We start from the raw sequence: 18,742 nt of genomic DNA on the forward strand, positions 1-18,742 counted from the left end.
CCACACTGGGAAGAGGGTGGATGGTTTTCAACTGGGGCCTCTGTTGGGTGGAATGCTGTGACAGGGATCAGTGGGGGTAGTCACTGTGATCCCACATTACAGAACAAGAAGTGGCTACCTCTTGCTAAGATTGAAAGCAACAGGCTGGTATGTCTAATCCTGACAGAACAGAGGATTTGTCCCTTTGGTGGGGACGAGAGACTTGGCTTTAGGTCCAGCCTGTGGGCACCCACCCAGGAAATGGAATAGGCAGTTTGCAAAAATTTGGGCCTACCACCTAGGCAAATGTTTCAGAGCTCTGGGAGCAAAGAGGCCTTTTAGTACCTTTTCTCAGCTCTGGGAGGCTGACATCACCAGGTGTAAAGGATGCCACTGGGCCCCACCCACATACCCTTTGCCAGTCCTGTGTGTCCATCCCCAGCTCCTGAAAGCTTTGCTTCTAAGAGTGTGCACCTTTGAAAGCTACTTTCGGGTCACTGGAGCTGCCTCACCCGGACTGTTGGAGATCTAGAAGTGCCAAGAGTTTCTATCCACCTGGGACACATTGAAGTTAAGTACCGATTGGTGTAGGAATGTGAAAGCTCAGGTTCTTTATCTCTAGGATGATAGACTCACGTTATTCTATGCTCTAGAGCTCCTGCGGGGTCAGGCAGAGGCTGGGGCTTCAACTGAAATCACACCCTCACTCAGCTTCTTCCCTGTCCCTCCCTGCTTCCCCTCTCTTTTCGCGGGTCTCTCCTGGGAACATTTCCTCAATGAGTCACTTGCACATGAACCCTCTTCCCTGGGAGAGTCAGTGCACTGCCCTCTCTCAGGTCTACTAGGGGGACTTTTAGGGGGCTGACGCAGAATGGAGGCGGAGACTTGGACTTGCACTGACTTTCCCCTACACCCTGTTTCTCTTACTGTGCCTGGGTCAACGGGAGCAGGATCTTGGGGTCATTATTCATGGTCAGCCCTTCATAATGAAGCCAGGGACCTCCTCTGAGATCTGTGACAGCCGGCCGGGTGTTTGGGCTTTTGAGAACTGAGTTGTTCGTAGCGTGACTGAGATGCAATGTGTCCTGGCAGCAAGGCTTCCTCTGCAGAGCTCCTCTGGGGCTGCCCTGGTAGGCCTGCCAGGGGAGTTTTGGCTTCCCAGAGAACCTCATAAAACAGGAATTTTATAGCCAGAGTCTCTGCTGCCCAGATCAGGGAAGTCAGTCTGAGACTGAATGGTCCCCATTAGTGCTGTGTGACCATGTGGAGATCATCCCCAGAGAGGCAGCAGCAGCCACAGTCTTTCCACCCCCAGGCCATAAGATGGTCCTCACCCCCTCCAGTGTCTTTACAACCACCTGGCCACACCTGCCCAGGTCACCTACAGTCAGCCTGAGGGCCTCCTGGTAGGGGGACAGGCCCATGGCCATCCCCAACCTGCCCCTCCCCCCCCAACTAGCAGGCATCCTGCCCCTGGCAATGAAGACAAATGTCCTCCTAAAGGGGGCTGGGCATGATGATGAGGACTGACCAAGCCCAGGCTGGGCCCACAGAGAGAGGCAGACATGGCAAGTGACCCACAGGACTCCTGCTGGGGGCAGGACTTGGGGGGAAGGAGTTAGGGGCAGCTCCCAGATTTCTGGCTTAAGCAACAGAGGTTGCTGAGGGTGGAAGAGCTCCCCTTCTGAACCCTCTAGATTGCCATGTCACAGATAAGGCAGTTGTTGCATCATCAAAGACAGCAGCCCTTTGGCTGAACTGTGAGCCCATTTCCCGTCACCGTATGCTGCGGGCTGCTATTGAGCAATAACATGGACGTTGGATCAGTTGGCCCCCTGCTGTTCCAGTGACTGTTCCCCAGAGGTGTGGCTCATGGGAAGCAGTCTTCTGGAAGCAGTATGCCCATGGTTGGTGCCCAGGCTGGGGCTTCTTGAGAAAGGCATCAGCATTCCTGGCATCCAGTTCACTGCTAATTTGTATGGGTAATTGGTGCTTGCTAGATACAGGAAGCTCAAAAGGCTCTGTAGCTGGGACCCTGCACCTGAGGAGCCTTCCCTGAACCACAGCAAAAGAGAGTAGACCCTGAATCTAGTACTTCCAGGTGCTATCTAGAGTCTGGACATTCCCCAGCCCTGGCCCAGTGGCCAGCCTTCAACAGGTCACCTTGTCAGCCAGTGGCCGGCAAAAGCTGAAAATCCAAGATTCATTCTTACAAAGAACATCAGCTTGGAAAGAAAAGGTAGGACCTGGGTCTCAATATGCAGCACCCCCAACATTCTGAGAGAGTGCTTTTAACATGCCACTTCCCTATCCCTCCCCCAAGCTGGGCACATGACTCCATCTCATGCCCAGAGCTGCCTTCCTTCCCATCTCAGGTGAAAAGGGCCTCACATGCTCTCCAAGCTTCCAGTCGTCTTCTGTCCTGGGAGCCAGCCCCTTGGTGCCTTCTGCAAGCCCTGGTCCCAGCACTGCATGTTGCCATCCTGCGTCAGTGATTGTTCAGACTGCAAACATGCTCCAGCATCTAACCTCATCCCCAAAACTCTGCTTGCTCCTCAGCTTCACTGCAGCCGACTCTCTCCTTCCCTGCTCCAAGATCTGGCCTCTGCTCTGCCCCATTTCTCCTCCAAAGGGCTCTTGCCGAGACCATCTGGGTCCTCCATTACCAACAGTGATGCAAGCGTCTTGGTCTTCAGTGCACTGTCCTCCCTCAGCATTGGATACCATTGGACCCGTCCCCCTTCGTGATGCCCCCTGCTTCCACTGGCTGTGCCTTCTGTGGTCCTTTGCAGGCCCTCTGTCGTGTGGTCTTGGCCAGGCTCACTCCACACACCCTGGACGAGTGTGGCTGTGCCTGGAATCAGTGACCATCTCTGTGGCAACAACTCTCAGGTGCTCCCTTCTGAAGGCCTTGTTGTGTCCCAACTGGACACCTCCCCACAAGTACAGCAGTCTTGGCTATCTCTCTTGCAGGAAACTGAACTCAGCTTATCCCTCCTGCCCTTCCCCCAAACCTGCTCCTCCTCAGGTAAACTCATCTTTGGTGCCCACCCAGCTCTGCCCCCCAGCACTCCCTATCACAGCAAACAGCTGCCCAAGTCACTCTGTTGCTCAAGCCAGAAACATGGGAGCTGCCCCTAACTCCTTCCCTTCCAGTCCTGCCCCCAGCAGGAGTCCTTGTGGGTCACTTGCCATGTTTGCCCTCTCTGTTGGCCCAGCCTGGGCTCGGTCAGTCCTCATCATCAATGTCCAGCCCTCTTTAGGAGGGCAATTGCCCTCATTGCCAGGGGCAGGATGCCTGCTAGTTGCAGGGAGCAGGGCCAGGATGGTGGTGGACATGGTCCTGTCCCTCTACCAGGAGGCCCTGGGGCACAGTGGGTTGAAGTGGTCTCTTCGCGGTGCCAGGAGCAACACGACCCCCAGCAGGGCAGACTCCCAGCCCTGTGTGCTGTGCTCAGAAGCCTCTCGCCAAGGGCAGACCAGCCCCAAGGTCATCTGCACTCCCAGGGCCACACTAAGCTACATTCCAAGGCACCTGTCTGGTGGCTGGAGGAGGAAAATGGAGGTTTCCAAACTGAGAACCCGGAGCAGATGGGCGCTCCCCACACAGAGCTCCTGGTAGCCTGTGTGCTTCTGGCGTAGGGAAGCTCTGCTCTGTCCACCCCACCCAAGGGGCCCCCTCAGAAGCACAGCCCTCCTTGAGGTAGACCCTATCCCAGCCGCGCTCTCCTGACTTCTGGGAACAAGGCATTCCCTCTCCTGACCCTTTGCCCGGTGTGAACAAAGTGGACCTGCAGGAGTGAAATAAAGCAAGACTTGCTGGACCCTGAGGAGGGGCTGGCGTATCACAAGGAAACTGCCTTGCTCCCAAAAACCGTCTGTCTGGCTGTGATGGCAGAGACTCCTGGTAGCTCTTCCTTTCTCTGGGGTGAATGCACTGGGCAGGGTGAGAAGTCTGAGTCCCATCGGCTGCCATCACTAGCCCCTCAGATCTCCTGAGGACCACGGCAGGTGGGGAGAGAGGCAGAGGCAGGGCGACTCCCCTTGGGGGGCCTATTGGCACATGGCCCCATGGAAGTGGGGGCACTGAAGAGAATCCTGGGGCCTGGCAGGCTTGGGGAACCAAGCACGGTGGCCTGGGGGAGGGGCGGAACCAGTGGGAGAGAAGCTTTCAGACTTTCAGGGAACGTAAATTTTACCCCCGGCTACTTTCTCTGGGATTTATTTCTCGGTGAACTTGAGACTTTGCCTAATTACGTTTGGGTCTCTTTCAAAGCACATAAATTGCATCCAGTTCTTCTGCCTCCTTCTTAGGAATAAATTGTCCCTGTGTGAGGAGGGATCTGGGGGAGAGAGTGAGACTTTATTAATTCGACACAGAACTCTGTTCCCCTGCCCTCCCCTCTGCCTGCCGTTGAATAATAAAATAATGAAGATTTGACTTGGACCAGGATGTATGGATAAATATATTGGTGACATGAATGGAAATGGATTTATTACATAAACAGGAGACTTCATCAATTTAAACCTGGCCTCCTTTCAATGGGCATAAATTACATTTTCTTTTCCTACCAGTTGCTTTTTTTTTTTTTTTTTTTTTTTTTTAAGAAACTGGATTTATCGGAATTGAGATTCCACTAATTTATTTCATGGAGCGTGTGCTTCCTCTTTTTGCCCACCTCATTAGAGACAGGTTTCCTTCCAGCTCTCTTCTTTCCCACTCAGGGCAATGTGGTCCCCTGGGAGGTCAGAGGTGAGGCTGGGTGGAGTGTGGGCTGTCTCAGTTGGGCCCCGAGAGACCCTCGAGCCTCTACTCCATCTAGAGCAATCCAGTCCTTAGGCAGGGAGGCCACATCAAGATGTCCAGCCCCAGAAGCAGAAGAAGGCCCCCATGAGGCTGAGAGATGGCCCAACACAGGACCTGGCCTCAGCGGGTCCTAGGACAGGGCAGTAGGCAAGTGGCAGGGGAATTCAGCAAACACAATTGCAGCAAGTGCTTCAGGTGCTTGGCCAGGAGTTCCAAGTGAGGTGGCCATGGGAAGGCTGAAGGGAGTGCCCAAAGGTCCCATCAAAGACTAGTGGCAGGCCAGGCGCAGTGGCTCATGCCTGTAATCCCAGCACTTTGGGAGGCCATGGCTGGCGAATCACAAGAGGTCAGGAGTTTAAGGCCAGCCTGGCCAACATGGTGAAACCCCGTCTCCACTAAAAATACAAAAATTAGTCAGGTGTGGTGGTGCACACTTGTAATCCCAGCTACTCAGGAGGCTGAGGCAGGAGAGTCCCTTGAACCCAGGAGGTGGAGTTTGCAGTGAGCCACAATGTGCCATTGCACTCCTCCAGCCTGGGTGACAAGAGTGAAACTCTGTCTCAAAAAACAAAAACAAAAACAAAAACAAAAAGACCAGTGGCAGGACATACATGGCCAAGGATTGATGTAGGAGTGCAGGGCCCTGTTTACGCAGGTCCTCTTCCTCCTACTCCTTCCTTTCTCCTCCTGCCTTCTCTTAGCACAATGGAGATTTGGATCAACACCAGCTACAATGTTTGGTTGGTACAGGGAGGAAGGCTTGCAACTGCCCTGGGGAGGAAGATGTGGCCAGTGGGCTCGGGCTGTGCTTTTCCGTAACTCTACCGGCATGGCAAGGTTCCTTCCAGCCTGAAAAGTCCATGTAGGGAGCCTCAGATCTGCCTCTCCCCAGGTATCACTCCTCAAGCTTGAACAGTGCTGAAAGTCTTGAATATTCTCATTCATTTAAAGTGGTGAGAAACTCAATGTGTCAACGCTCCCAGGGATGCAGGCATGAGGAAGAAGGGTAGCTGGCATTTTATTTAGAGAACCTGAAGAGGACCGTGTGTAACTCAAAGGAGTGACTAATGTAGGGAAACTGGGGCACCGCAAGAATGAACTGATGAGAGATTTCTGTGCATTAGGCCTGCCTGACCCCCCTGAGTCTCCCATGCTGAAAGGGGAGGGGCACTGCCTCAGCAACACTGGCCCTGTGGGAGTAAGCCCATGTGGGGAGGAGGCCGCTCCCCATCCGAACCCTCATCCCCACCTCCCATCCCACCCATTTCACCAGCCCCAGGCCTGGCAGAGGGGCAGTGGTGACTCTGCAAGCTGTCACTCACCAGGCCTGCGTCGGGCACAGGTGTTTCTAATAAGGGCTCCTCAGGCCGGCTGCATCCAGGAGGATGTTTACAAGAAGGTCTGATGAGAAATTGTCTCCAAATGCTGTCTTGTAAGCAAGACGTTAAGAAGGGGGGCTGGCGGGGGCGCCTTAGGCTGTAAGCAAACAGGACTCCAGAATGGGGCCTGGCCAGTGCTCTCCCTACCCGCCTCCCTTCTTGGCCAGGAGTGGCAGGCTGGGGCCTGGGCAGGTCTGGGCCCACTGCCAACGGTGCTAAGTGCCATGGGGGTTGGGTTTCAATAAACAAAAGCAATAATGTCGGAAGAACCTCCACAATAAACAGAGACTGGGGCATCCCAATATTGCTATCAAACCCCTGAGGCCTTGTCTCTGACCCTGTGGTCTTCCTTCAGCCCCTCCTCCACAGGGAGAGGGGCAGGAAATCACAGGTTTTATTATCAGCATAGTGAATAATCAACACGTTATTAAAGAGCATCTTCCTGGAGAAGCCCAGAGAAGGAAGAGGGGTATCCTGTTTTCAAGCCTTCACATGGAGAACTCTCCAGTATGATTACATCCTCTAAAAGGAAGGTAGGGGGATGCGAAACACAGGGGCTGCAAGCTTTTTCTATAAGGGTCAGATAGTCAATATTTTCGGCTTTGAGCCCCACATAGTTTGTTTTGAAACTACTGTCCTCTGCCATTGCAGTGCAAAGGCAGCCTTGGATAATAGGTCACTGAGTGGGCAGGGTGGGTTTTGATTGGCAGGCAGTAGTGTGCTGACCTCTGATGCACAAGATCAAATAAGTCCCAGAGAGGAGAAGTGACCAGCCAAGATCATAAAACCTGTGGGCAACTGAGCAGGACAACTGCCCAGGCTCTGGACCCCTCTGCCCTGCAGGCTGCACAGACAAGCACGACCAGCTCAGTATAGCCTACCAAGGTGGGCCCTGGGGACCTGAACTAGGAACAAGGGAATTGCACCACGTGGAAGAGGCCAGTGCTTTGGAGAGGAACTTGATAGCCAAGAGAGAGGTACAGACAAAAGGAGGAACATCGTTGGGCTGTCCCAGTGCTGCTGGGCAACAGCTTTCAGTGCCTTCCCTGAGTTGCGGAGATGAACACGAAGGAGGGTGTCAGGAGCCAGGAGTGGTGCTGCTGACCACTGAGGCTGCAGATGTCCCCCTTTGAACATGACCCCTGTGGTGGTCGTGGTGGGGGGGCTTGTGTGGGGTCATGGGGTCCCTGGGGTGAAGCTGTGCTAGAGAAGAAGGGTGCAGTTCAACTTGGGTAGTCTCTGTGAGAATGGAATTAGAGGTTCCTTGAGGTGTGGGTGAGATTGAAGGGCACTGAATGAGGTTGGGCTGGGCATGTTTTGTGGTGGGTTGGTGTGTGTACAGGACTTGAAGGCCCAGTGTAGCTGGGGGTTCAATGTGGCTAGGGGATCAGTGAACCATGGGCAAGCTTAGGGCTGCCATCAGAGTGCCCTCTCTTTAAGTGGAGGGGCAGTGAGGTTTGGCACAGGGTGTTCTGCTTGTAGCCAGGTTGAGCATTAGTGTGACATTTGGCTTCAGGGTTGGCATGTCTTTGTTAGGTAGACTTGGGCTGGAGGTTAGGGCATGGATGGGGTTTGAAGATCAGTGTAAGCTTGAGACACTGAGGGTTGGTCTGAGGTTAAGTTTGGTGGATCAGCCTTGGTAAGGCTTGGTAAGGCTTCGTATGAGGTGAAGTTCTGGGGTTAAGGGTGTGGCCTTGTTTTAAGGTCTTGGGTTGGCTGGGATTGAGGTCATTGTTTGGTTAAGGTTCATGGAGTCAGTGAATGTTTAGCTTGGGGTGTCTGTGCCAGGGGCTCTAATTAGGGGGTTAGGATCCATGGGAGGCTGGAGATGGGAGTGACAGGCCATGACTGAGATGGGGGTCGGCCTGTGGTTGGGCAGCTGGCAAAGAGCTGGGGCTTGGTGGATCAGTGTCTTCTAGAATTGAGAGGGTTTGCGTGTGTGTTGTCTGGGACAGGGAGCCGGTGTGTATTAGGGGTTGGGGCATCGCCATGTGTGACTGAGTTCAGGGAGAAACACGTGGCTAAATGTTCCAGTGTGGTTGTGTCTTGGGCCAGTGTGTGGTTAGGGATGAAACTGAGGCATCAGTGTGTAGTTGGAATTGGGGGATCAGGATTATTTGGGGTCACTTGTAATTGAGGATTCGAGGTGCAGCTGTGCTTACAGTGTGAGGGTGTTTGCTTATTGTGTTCATAGGTTTGAGGGTCAGGGTACAGCAAGATTTGGGGTAGGCAGTGTGTGTTTGGGGATTAGGTAGTGAGTGTTTGAGGTTCAGTTGGAGGGGTTAGGGTGTGGATGAAGTTGGGGAAAGGGTGCATGAGGAGTCTCTCAAGGAAGACTCCTAGAGGAAGGAAGCCTCATAAACAGACACTTGGAGGCTGAGTCAGAATGAGCCAACAACCTAGGCCAGGGTTCCACATGTAGTGGGGTTGGAGGACACTGTCGCTGTGACACAAGGGTGAGAATGGGCTGTAGGAATCGGTGGAAAGGGAGTTTATGGAGTCAGTACTTGGTTTTGAGTGGGAAGTCCTGGGAATGGACCTTCTTAAACGGGGCTTCTTAGGGAGTGCAGAAACCAGGGGACCCAATGATGGAACTTACTTGAATATTTGGGCAAAAACAGTGCAGCAAATGCTACTGCCCACACACCCTTGGTCCTCACCATCCTTAATATGCTGACAGCTTTGTGCCGCAGCACCTGTGACTCTGTCTGAGGGTGTTGGCTGGGGGAGCAGGCTCAGTCCACACTGAGCAAGCCGGAACGGCCTGATGCCAATGCCCAGTGATAGCCCAACACGAAGACAGGCAGGAATTGGTAGATAAATACCCCGGCTGCAGGGCCTTAGCCTGCCTGAGTGCTTTGCCTGCAATCATCTTTTGCTCATTTATCTACCTGGGGTGGGCTTCCTTCCTTCCCCAGCTCACAGCGCCACTGCCCTGTGTTGTTTCCTGGGATCACAGCCCAAGTATAAGGACTTGCTCTCACACCCTTGTCTCAGGCTTCCTCCTGGGAACCCAACCTCAGAAAGACACTTCAGTGGTAAAGCTAACAAAGATAGACTGTGGAGCATGAATTCCACATGACTCCTGGAGATAAAGCAAAAGCCCTGACAGACAGCGTGTGCCTCTGCAGCGGGGGTTCCCCGCCTTAGCTCACTAGTAGGGGCTTCCATTTGGGAACCCCAGCTGAGCTAGAGGGCAGGGGAGGTGCGGGGTACCTCCTGGAGGTCAGCCTCCTGGGTACAGACAGGGTGGAGGAGGGTGGGCCATGAGTCTAAAGGGGCAAAACAGCAGGTACTGAGCACTGCTGTGCACTCGGGGTTGGGAAATCGGCATGTGGCCAGGGGTGTAGTAAATGGGTCGCTGGCATCCAGGTTCCTCAGCTTGTTTCTTCTATTGTAGTATCAGCATGGGATTGAGCTGGCTTAGCTTTGAGGTTGTTCTTGTCCTAATGACTTTGTGGGGATCAATGTGCCGTTGCTATGGGTGGCCAGAGTAGCCCAGTTGTGGTCACTGCGTGGTGGGTGACCCTATTAAATCATGCTTGGGGATGGGGATTATCCCATGGAACTGATGTTAGCGTCGACAGTGGTCATGGATTTCCCCGGTAGGAGGGCAAGTAATTGGTTTGGGAGTACATTGAGTCACTGGTTAGGGGTCAATATTTGAAACAGTTAGAATGGGGTCAAGATTTAACCAAGGGAGCTGACAATCTGTATAGTACCTTTGCATGGATTTTTTAAAAGGCCCCTCTCTAAACAGAAGCAGCCTTGTCCCTGTGGGACAGGCATGGTACATCAGGGGCAGGTTGGATTTCAGCCTCCACTTGTCCTCTCATCTGGGTGCCTTTGGGCAGTGACCAACCTGCACTACTGTACATGTCAGTCCTGGGAGCGGTTGGGGTCTCTAGCAGGGTGTCCTCAGTAACCCAGCCTCAGCAGTGCCCACGTCCTCCAGCCCTCTCCACAGTTGTTGCCTCCAGCTGTCCTGTTCTTTCACAAGGAGTCTGGGTGGGTTTCTGCAGCATGAGCCTCTGCACTCTGTAAGGCTTGGGAGCTGGCTTCCTGGAGTGAGGGTCAGGGTCAGGGTTCGAGTCCTGGCCACGTCGTATATGTGTCAGAATGAGCAATGCCTTTTTAGGTCACATATACTTTGGACTTCAACACTGCTTTATGTAGGCCGTAAAATTAATAGGTGGGAACTAGATTTATGGGCCCCGCTGGGCTGTTCTTTGCTTGTTAGGTTAAACACACTGATTTCCTGGTACAAAAGTGCTTGTTAAAATAATCTCCCCCAGCATGTTCAGAGGGGACATATCTGTCTTTCCGGGGGGTTGGGAGAAGATCGCGGCACCCCATCCCCACCACCCCTGCTGGCCCACCTGTCATGGCCTCCCCCAGCCCCAGCTGTGTGTATGATGGAATGAATGATGATGTTTCTGGGTGTGGGTGGGGGGCCTAGGGAAGGAATGCACCTCCGTGCAGATAGCACCAGAACCAGATGCACCCTCGTGTCAACCCCCATCCACCCTGAAGAGCCACTGTCCTTTGTTCCTGCCATATCTCGAGAAGGAGGGCTAGAATCAGAGGGAGGTGTGTGTGCGGGAGGCACAGTGTGGCTGGAGGGGAGCCAGAGGATGTCCTAGCTGTCGCTTCTGAAGACTTGGAAGTCAGAAATGGAGGCGGAGAGGAGGCACAGGCCCTGCTGCCTGAACGCCTCAGCTTCTTCCAGCTCTGCACGCCCTCAGGTGACCCTGTGCTTGCAGATACACAGGGCTCCTCCTCATCTCCCACAGTGCCTGAGGCAGGCATCCTCCCTGAATGACTCACCCCTCCCGGGGGGCAGAGACTGTCTTGCCACCTCCTGCCCTGGTGGGGTGCCCTTTCTTCCCCTGGGGGTATGTCTGGTGGAGTCACAAGAGGACTGGATTTTGCAGAGCTTGTCAGGAACTTCTGACAAGAACCAGGTTGCTCACAGACATTCTGGGCAGAGCAGGGGCCGGAGCATGTTGGGTCCAGTTGAGGGGAAGACAGTGCTCTGAACAACTGCAGAGACACCCCTACAGTGCAGGAAGAAAAGCCCAGGCTGGACCAACTCAAGAAGCGTGGTTGGCACTTAGTGGGCCCATGAGATGCTGGTTGAATGACCCTGTGCTGGTGGAGTGCTCAGTGCCATCTACTTGCTTGTTTAAATCCAGCTTGTTTTGAAACCCTCTGAAGGTGATGTTTCCCAGTCCTTGAGCCCATGGCAGTGCCTGGTTCCATGGAATTCCAGGGTGCTCACTGAGCTCCTTTCCTCCCCGCTCGTGTTTTTTCAGGCATCATGGCCTGTTCATCTCCATGGCTTGTCAGTGTTCCCCTCCTAGGCTGCACTCATCACCCTCCTCTGTCAGCCAAACTGCTCAGTCTTGGAAACTCACTTCAAGACCACTCCTCTGGGCTCCCATTGCCTTTTGTATTTGATATTTGCTGTCATTTCAGTAAAACACATGATCTACTCCATGCCTAATTCTCTACATGTGTTCTCACATTTCATCCTCATGAGGTCAATATTATACCCAATTATAGATGGATGAAAAAACTGAGGCCCTCTGACATCAATGAACATACCCAAGGCCACCCAGCCAGCAAGTAGAGGAGCCAGGCTTCGAGTTCGGGTCTGAGGACTCTGGTCATTGCTCAGCCCCACCACCTGCTGCCCTGAATGTACCTATTGCCAATCATTATGAGGCTTAGAATCATTCATTTGTAAAACCCAAATCAGCTGGCTGGGCCCTGGGAGCAAGGATATTGTCTAGATCTCTTTTGAGTCCCTGGCCCAGTGCAATGCTAAATGCATGGTAGAAATGCAGTATCTGCCTATCAGTTGAGTTATGATGTTACAACTACAGAGACTTAGGCCTGGGTTTAGACTGCCTGGTAAGAATCTTGGTTCCAGTATTTCCTGCCTCTGAGGCCTTGAGCAACTTACTAAACCCTTCTCTTACTAAACCCTTACTAAACCCTTCTCTTACTAAACCCTTACTAAACCCTTCTCATGTGAAAAATGAGACTAATAATAGTACCTATCTCAAAGAGTTGTTGTGCAGCTTCAATGAAATGCTCTGTATATTATGTTTACGACAATGCCTGGAATACACGGTAAGAGCTCAGCATCTCTACTTTCTATCACTATCCTAACCGACTTGACGCTCTTCTTGTTCTGAAATACTGCCACCTGCTGGTACGTTCCAGGTGCAACCACCACATGCCATTAGTGCCCAGAGCAGCTGCGCCCCAACTGGCTCCCACCTGATCCCTCCATTTAGACCATCCTCCTCCCCTCCACCATAAGCCTTGCTGCTCCTCTCCTACCAGACCCTGTACACAGCACCTCCTTCTGGGAGCTTCCTTGAGTATCAACCCTGCACACCAGTGAGCACAGAGCCATGTCTAGCTTTCTTTCCCCCTCTGTGCTCCCATCCCCCGACTATTTATTTGGTTGCATGACTTTTAGAGCCAGGAGGATGTAGATTTGCACTCTGATGCCAACACTTGGTAGCTGTGTGACATGGGAAAAGTTACTGAACCTCTCTGAGCTCCATGGTTGAAGGACCCCCAGTAAACAGTTCTGTTATTATTCATCCGTCTACCCTCTTGTTTCAGTCAGCCTCTGGTATCCCCCTCAGCTTCCCACAGAGCACTCCTTGCCTTCTGGTTCCCAATTGTGTACACCCTCTTAGCAAGTTCTGAAGATTTGTCCCTCCAGTAACCACGGGGCAAAGGGAACAACGCAAGGAAGGGGTTGCCCTGAAGTCAAAGCCCATTGTAATGGTCACACGGAAGGACCTAGGTCCTCACTCTTTTAGTTCCATTCTTGGTTCCCATGTGTTTCATCTTAGGCCTTGCTTGGAGGGGACCCAAACTTCCTGTCTCTCCTGACCACACCCCATGTTCTCCCAACACAGCAAGTTGGAGGAGCTTGGCTTACTCCAACTCCTTCTGGAGGGGAATCGCATGGGGACTGATCTGTAAGTATGGGGGCTGGACCACAAAGTTCTCCAAGGTCTTTTCTAGGCCTGGCATGCTTTGTATCTGAGTCAACCATATTTTGGCTTAATGACTTCCAAATGTCTGCCTGGGAGAACTTGCCTTTGCACCAGTAGCTGACATCGAGCACCACCCCACACAGACCCATGAAAATTTGCCAAACCCCAAAGATGGGAACTAGGTGTCCTGCTCTTGAGGGAAGACTGACTTCTCTTTCAAATCCAATCCAAGAAGGTCCGAGGCTGAGAAATAACTTAGGTTCTGACTCCGGGTGGGAGACAGTCCTGGGCAACAAGGCAACTGCTCATCTCTCCCATCACTTATCTCTAAGATGAGCACAGCATCCTACTGTGATGGAGGCCTCTGCAGGCCCCTGAAATGCACCACCCATGCCTGCGATCTCACCATGAGCTTCCCTCCTTTCGGTTCAGCATTTGCTTTACTAGTTCATTTTAAACACAGCTTTGGCCCAGGAAGGATGGCATGTTTTGTGCCTGTCCCTCAGGGATGTGTGAGTTTTCCAGACCCTTGCAGGCAGCCTGGGAGTTCTCAAAGAGGCAGAAGGCGGTGAGGGAGGGCTCCAAGGGGGCTGAGGCTGGGGAGCAGACACTCAGACAGCCTTCACTGTGGTGCAGAGCCGGCCCACAGGCCTGGTGGATTAGAAGGGGTATTTGGTGAGTCCACAACAAGCCCGCGGCGGCGGGGAGCTTTGCTCAGACTTTGTAGACCATCCAATGGCCTCTTTCAAAACAGGATTTTGATGAGTTAAGTGTAAATGAATCAGAAACACATGGGTTGGATTTCCCTCCAAATGCAGTGGGGTTTGAATACAGCCCAGGGAGAGAAAAGGGGGTCTGGGAAGGAAAGACGTGGCTTAATCAAACAGGTCTTTTCTTATTTCTATTAACTGTTGCCACCACTGCCTCATGACTCCATGTCCTTTATCATCTGGCCACCCTATCCTCAGGAGTGGGAGACCTGGGTCTTTGCTGCCTGTGCCCAGCTGAGGACCCAGGGCCAGCCCTAGCGGCGTCAGACTCAGGGGGAGCTAGACTTTCCTAGACTCTCTCCGGCTGCCATCCAGCATGCCTGGCAGAGGCACTGGAAGGCTTTTCTCTGGAGACAGTGCTTCTGCTCATCCTAGACTCCTGAGGTGGGGGGACTGGAGAGGAGGGTGGAGCTGGGGGGTGCAAGGCCTCCTTAGGGTGACATACTTGTTTTACAGGGACTAAGCCCTGGTCTTGGAATGTAATGTCTCTTGAGTATGCAACTTTTCAGACAAGACTGTGTCTTCAGCTATTTAAACCACATATATGATTTCTTCATTATAAACATCATACTCTTTGTCTTTTGTACAAATCTAAAAGCATAGAGAAGCAAAATAAAATAAAAGCTACCTGTAACTCCCACCCAGAGGTAACTTGTTAACATTTTGGTACAATTGCTTCTAGGCCTATGTTGTGTGTGTGTGTGTGTGTGTGTGTGTGTGTGTGTGTGTGTGTGTATGTAAGTACAGATTTAAAGCCATGCAGAATAGAAAACAGTAAAGTGTAATGGTTAGAGTTTTGAGTCTAGTAGACTACGTGATTTCAAATCTCAGCCCCACCACTTGCTGGCATGTTTCATCAACTTCCTAAACCTCCAGTCCCTCATCTGAAATTGACGAAACAATAACAGCAATAATGATATAGTAGTTGCCAGGATGAAATGGTGTAACACATAGAAAGTATCTAGAGGGCTGCCTATTGTGCGGTGGCCAGTCCATAGTTGTGAGCCATTAGTGTTTCTATTTTTCCTATTCTGACATAAACATCTCCCTGGGTCATTAACATTTTCTATAACATATTTGGATGTCTGCCTTCTTGTCTGCCGAACTTTTATTTTAAATGTCTATTATAAATAACATGGGTAATAAACATCCCTCTGAATGTTAAGATGGGAAAGCTTGAATCTGAGTTTTTCCCACACAAATTTGTTTTTGTGTAAGTTTATTTGCATGGAAGGAATTAACATGGAGAATATTTATGCTTGTGAACTTGGGGAGAACTAGATGATTTCTATTCCTATAGCTTTGCCTTTTCCAGAATGTCAAATGTATTAGCCCATTCTCACATTGCTGTAAAGAACTACCTGAGACTGGGGAATTTATAAATAAAAGAGATTTAATTGACTCATGGTTCTGCAGTCTGTACAGGAAACGTGGCTGGGGAGGCCTCAGGACACTTACATTAATGGCAGAAGGCAAAGGGGAAGCAAGCACATCCTATGTGGCTGGAGAAGGAGGAAGAGAGAGCAGGGGGAGGTACCACACTTTTTTTTTTTTTTTTTTTTTTGACGGTGTCTCGCTCTTGCTGCTCAGGCTAGAGTGCTATGGCGCAATCTCTGCTCACTGCAACCTCTGCCTCCCGGGTTCAAGCAATTCTCCTGCCTCAGCCTTCCAAGTAGCTGGAATTAAAGGTACTCACCACCATGCCCAGCTAATTTTTTGTATTTTTAGTAGAGATGGGGTTTCGCCATGTTGGCCAGGTGGGTCTCGAACTCCTGACCTCAGGTGATCAACCCGCCTCAGCCTCCCAAAGCGCTGGGATTACAGGCGTGAGCCACCATGCCTGGCCTAGGTACCACACTTTTAAACAACCAGATCTTGTGAGAACTCACCCACTAGCACGAGAATAGCAAGGGGGAGGTCTGCCCTCATGATCCAATCACCTCCTACCAGGTCCCTTCTCCAACACTGGGGATTAGAATTTGACATGAGATTTGGGTGGGGACACAAATGCGAACCATATCATCAAATAAGTGGAATCACATAGTATGTAGCCTTTCATGTGTGGCTTCTCTCGCTTTGTATATAATGCTTTTGAGATTTGTTCATGTTGTTGCATGTATCAATACAATCATCCCTAGAAGATTGCTTCAGGATCCCCCATGGGTATCAAAATCCATGGATGCTCAAGTCCCTGATATAAAATGATGTAGTATTTGCATTTAAGCTATGCACATTCTCCCATATACTCTAAATCATCTCTAAATTACTTATACCAAATACAATGTAAATGCTATGTAATATATTGTATCATTTAGGGAATAATGATAAGAAAAAAGTCTGTAAATGTTCAGTACAGATGCAACCATCTATTTTTCTTTCCAAATATTTTCAGTCCATAGTTGATTGAATCCACAGATGCAGAACCACGATTAAGAAGGGACAACTATATTGCATTCCTTTTTATTGCTGTGTAGTATTCCATTGTATAGATATAATTTGCATATCCATTCACTAGTTGATAAACTTTTGGGTTACTTCCAATTTGGGACTATTATGAATAAAACTCGTGAAAATTTACATACCACTCATTTGGGTGAACATATGTTTTTATTTTTCTTGGGTAAATTCCTAGGAGTAGAATTACTGAGTCATGTGTATATAGTAAGAGTATGTTTAACTTTATAAGAAACTGCCAAACTGTTTTCATAAGAGGCTGTACTATTTTGCATTTCCACTGGCAATGTTTGAAAGTTCCAATTACTCACATCCCTCAGTAGCATTTGGTATTGTCAACTTTTTTAACATTAGCCATTTTAGGGGTGTAGTGGTATCACATTGTGGTTTTAATTTATATTTTTTCTAATGATTAATGGTGTTGAGCATCCTTTCATGTTCTTATTTGCTATCCATGTATCCTCTTTGGTTAAGTGTTTAAATCATTTGTACATTTTTAAATTGGGCTAATTGTCTTCCTAAGTTCTAAGAGTTCCTTATATATTTTGCGTGCAAATTCTTCATTACATCTGTGTTTTAAAATATTTTCTCCCAAATGTGTTGTGTCTTTTTGTTTTTTAAAATTGTGTTTTTTGAAAAGCAGAAGTTTTTATTTCGAGGAAGCCCAATTTATCAATTTTTTTCTTGAATGAATTTTGATTTTTAGGTCATAGCTTTGCCAAACCCCAAGTCAAGAAGATTTCTTCCAAAGTATTTTTCTACAAGTTTTATAGTTTTAGAATTTACCTTAATGTATATGGTACATTCGTAGTTAATTTTTATATAGAGTAAGGTATAGATTGAAATTCTTTTCTTTTTCCTGTGATGTCCAATTACTTTAGCACCATTTGTTGAAAAGAGTATGCTTTTTCTAGTGAATTGTTTTTTATCCTTTGTCAAAAATCCATAAGCGATATATGTGAGGGTCCATTTCTAGATTCTAGTGTGTCCTATTGATCTTAGTACCTATCATTTTACCAGTACCACAGTCTTAAAATCAGGTAGTCTGAGTCTTTCAGCTTTGTTTTTCAAAATTATTTTGACTATTCTAGTTCTCTTGCTTTTCCATATAAATGTTAGGGTTAGCATGTCAATTTCTACCAAAAAACCCACTGAATTTTTATTGGGATTTCATTGATACTATAGATCAATATGGGGAAAGTTTGGGGTTCTTGGCAGTTTGACTATGTGTAATATGTCAGATTTTATTTCTTTTTTGTAATTTTTTTTCTCTGAGCTTCTTGGATCTATAGTTTGTTTCCCTTCAGTAATTCTGGAAAAGTTGTCACCCACTACCTCTTCATATATTTCTTCTTCCAAGTTCTTTGTCTCTTGTTCTGGGACTCCAATTTCACATTGTCCTATAGCTTTTGGATCTATTTGACTTAAAATCTTTTTTTCCTTTGTGCTTCAGTTTAGAAAATGTCTATGGACCTACCTTCAAGTTCAATGGTTCTTTTCTCTTCTGCGTTGTCTGCTGATAGGCCTGTCAAACAAATTCTTTCTGTCTCTGATGTCATATTTTCTCCATTTGACATTTTTATAGTCTCCAACTCTATGTTGAAATTTTTCATCTGTTTAAGTATTTTGCGCACCTTTTTCACTAGATCCCTGAATATATTAATCACCATTATTTTAAGGTGCCTATTTTATCATTGCAACATCTGAGTCATCTGTGGGTCTATTTCTGTTGATCACCCTATCTCTCGATAATTTTTAAATTACTTCTTTGTGTCTTATAATTTCTTTTTGAATATTAGACATGGTGTATAGAAAAATAGCAGAGATGGAGATAAATAGTACTTACAGCTTGGGGTTGGGTGCAGTGGCATGTGCCTGTAATACCAGCTACTCAGGAGGCTGAGGCAGGAGGATAGCTTGAGCCCAGGAGTTCAAGATCAGCCTGGGAAAGGCCCCATTTCTAATTTAAAAAAGGAAAAGGAAAAAATAGTACTCACACTCTGAGATAGGGATGCCTTTTTTTTTTTTTTTTTTTTTTTTTAATGTGAGGCCATTAGTTGTGTGTGTGTGTGTGTGTGTGGTGAGGAAAGTGTTGAGTTAATCTAGTCAATAGTTGAACTAAGTTTCAGTTTTGTTATTGCTACAGTTATCTTTACCATATCAGAGCTTGCAAAGTCTTCCAGCAGTGGGCTGCTGCCACCTCTTTCTTCTGTGTTCTGCTAAAGGAAACCAGTTTGCATGTTCTATCTCTCCTCAAATGGGCTTTTCACTCTTTGAAATCCAGTTCATCTTATAGCCTTGTGACAACAGCGCTCTAATGGGCTCAGG

General features: G+C 49.2%; 1 protein-coding gene across 1 annotated transcript; it reads left to right on the forward strand.

Annotated features, from left to right (window-relative positions):
• Positions 1 to 1,754: 1,754 nt before the first annotated feature.
• Positions 1,755 to 4,380, forward strand: LOC129057675 (uncharacterized). Its single transcript, XM_054548065.1, has 2 exons — positions 1,755 to 2,218; positions 2,539 to 4,380. The coding sequence occupies exon 2, from the start codon at positions 2,654 to 2,656 to the stop codon at positions 3,599 to 3,601; it is 948 nt and encodes a 315-aa protein (XP_054404040.1). The 5' UTR covers positions 1,755 to 2,218; positions 2,539 to 2,653; the 3' UTR covers positions 3,602 to 4,380.
• The last annotated feature ends 14,362 nt before the right edge of the window (positions 4,381 to 18,742 follow it).

This window comes from Pongo abelii, chromosome 12 (assembly GCF_028885655.2).
Source record: "Pongo abelii isolate AG06213 chromosome 12, NHGRI_mPonAbe1-v2.0_pri, whole genome shotgun sequence".
NCBI classification, from domain to species: Eukaryota; Metazoa; Chordata; class Mammalia; order Primates; family Hominidae; genus Pongo; species Pongo abelii.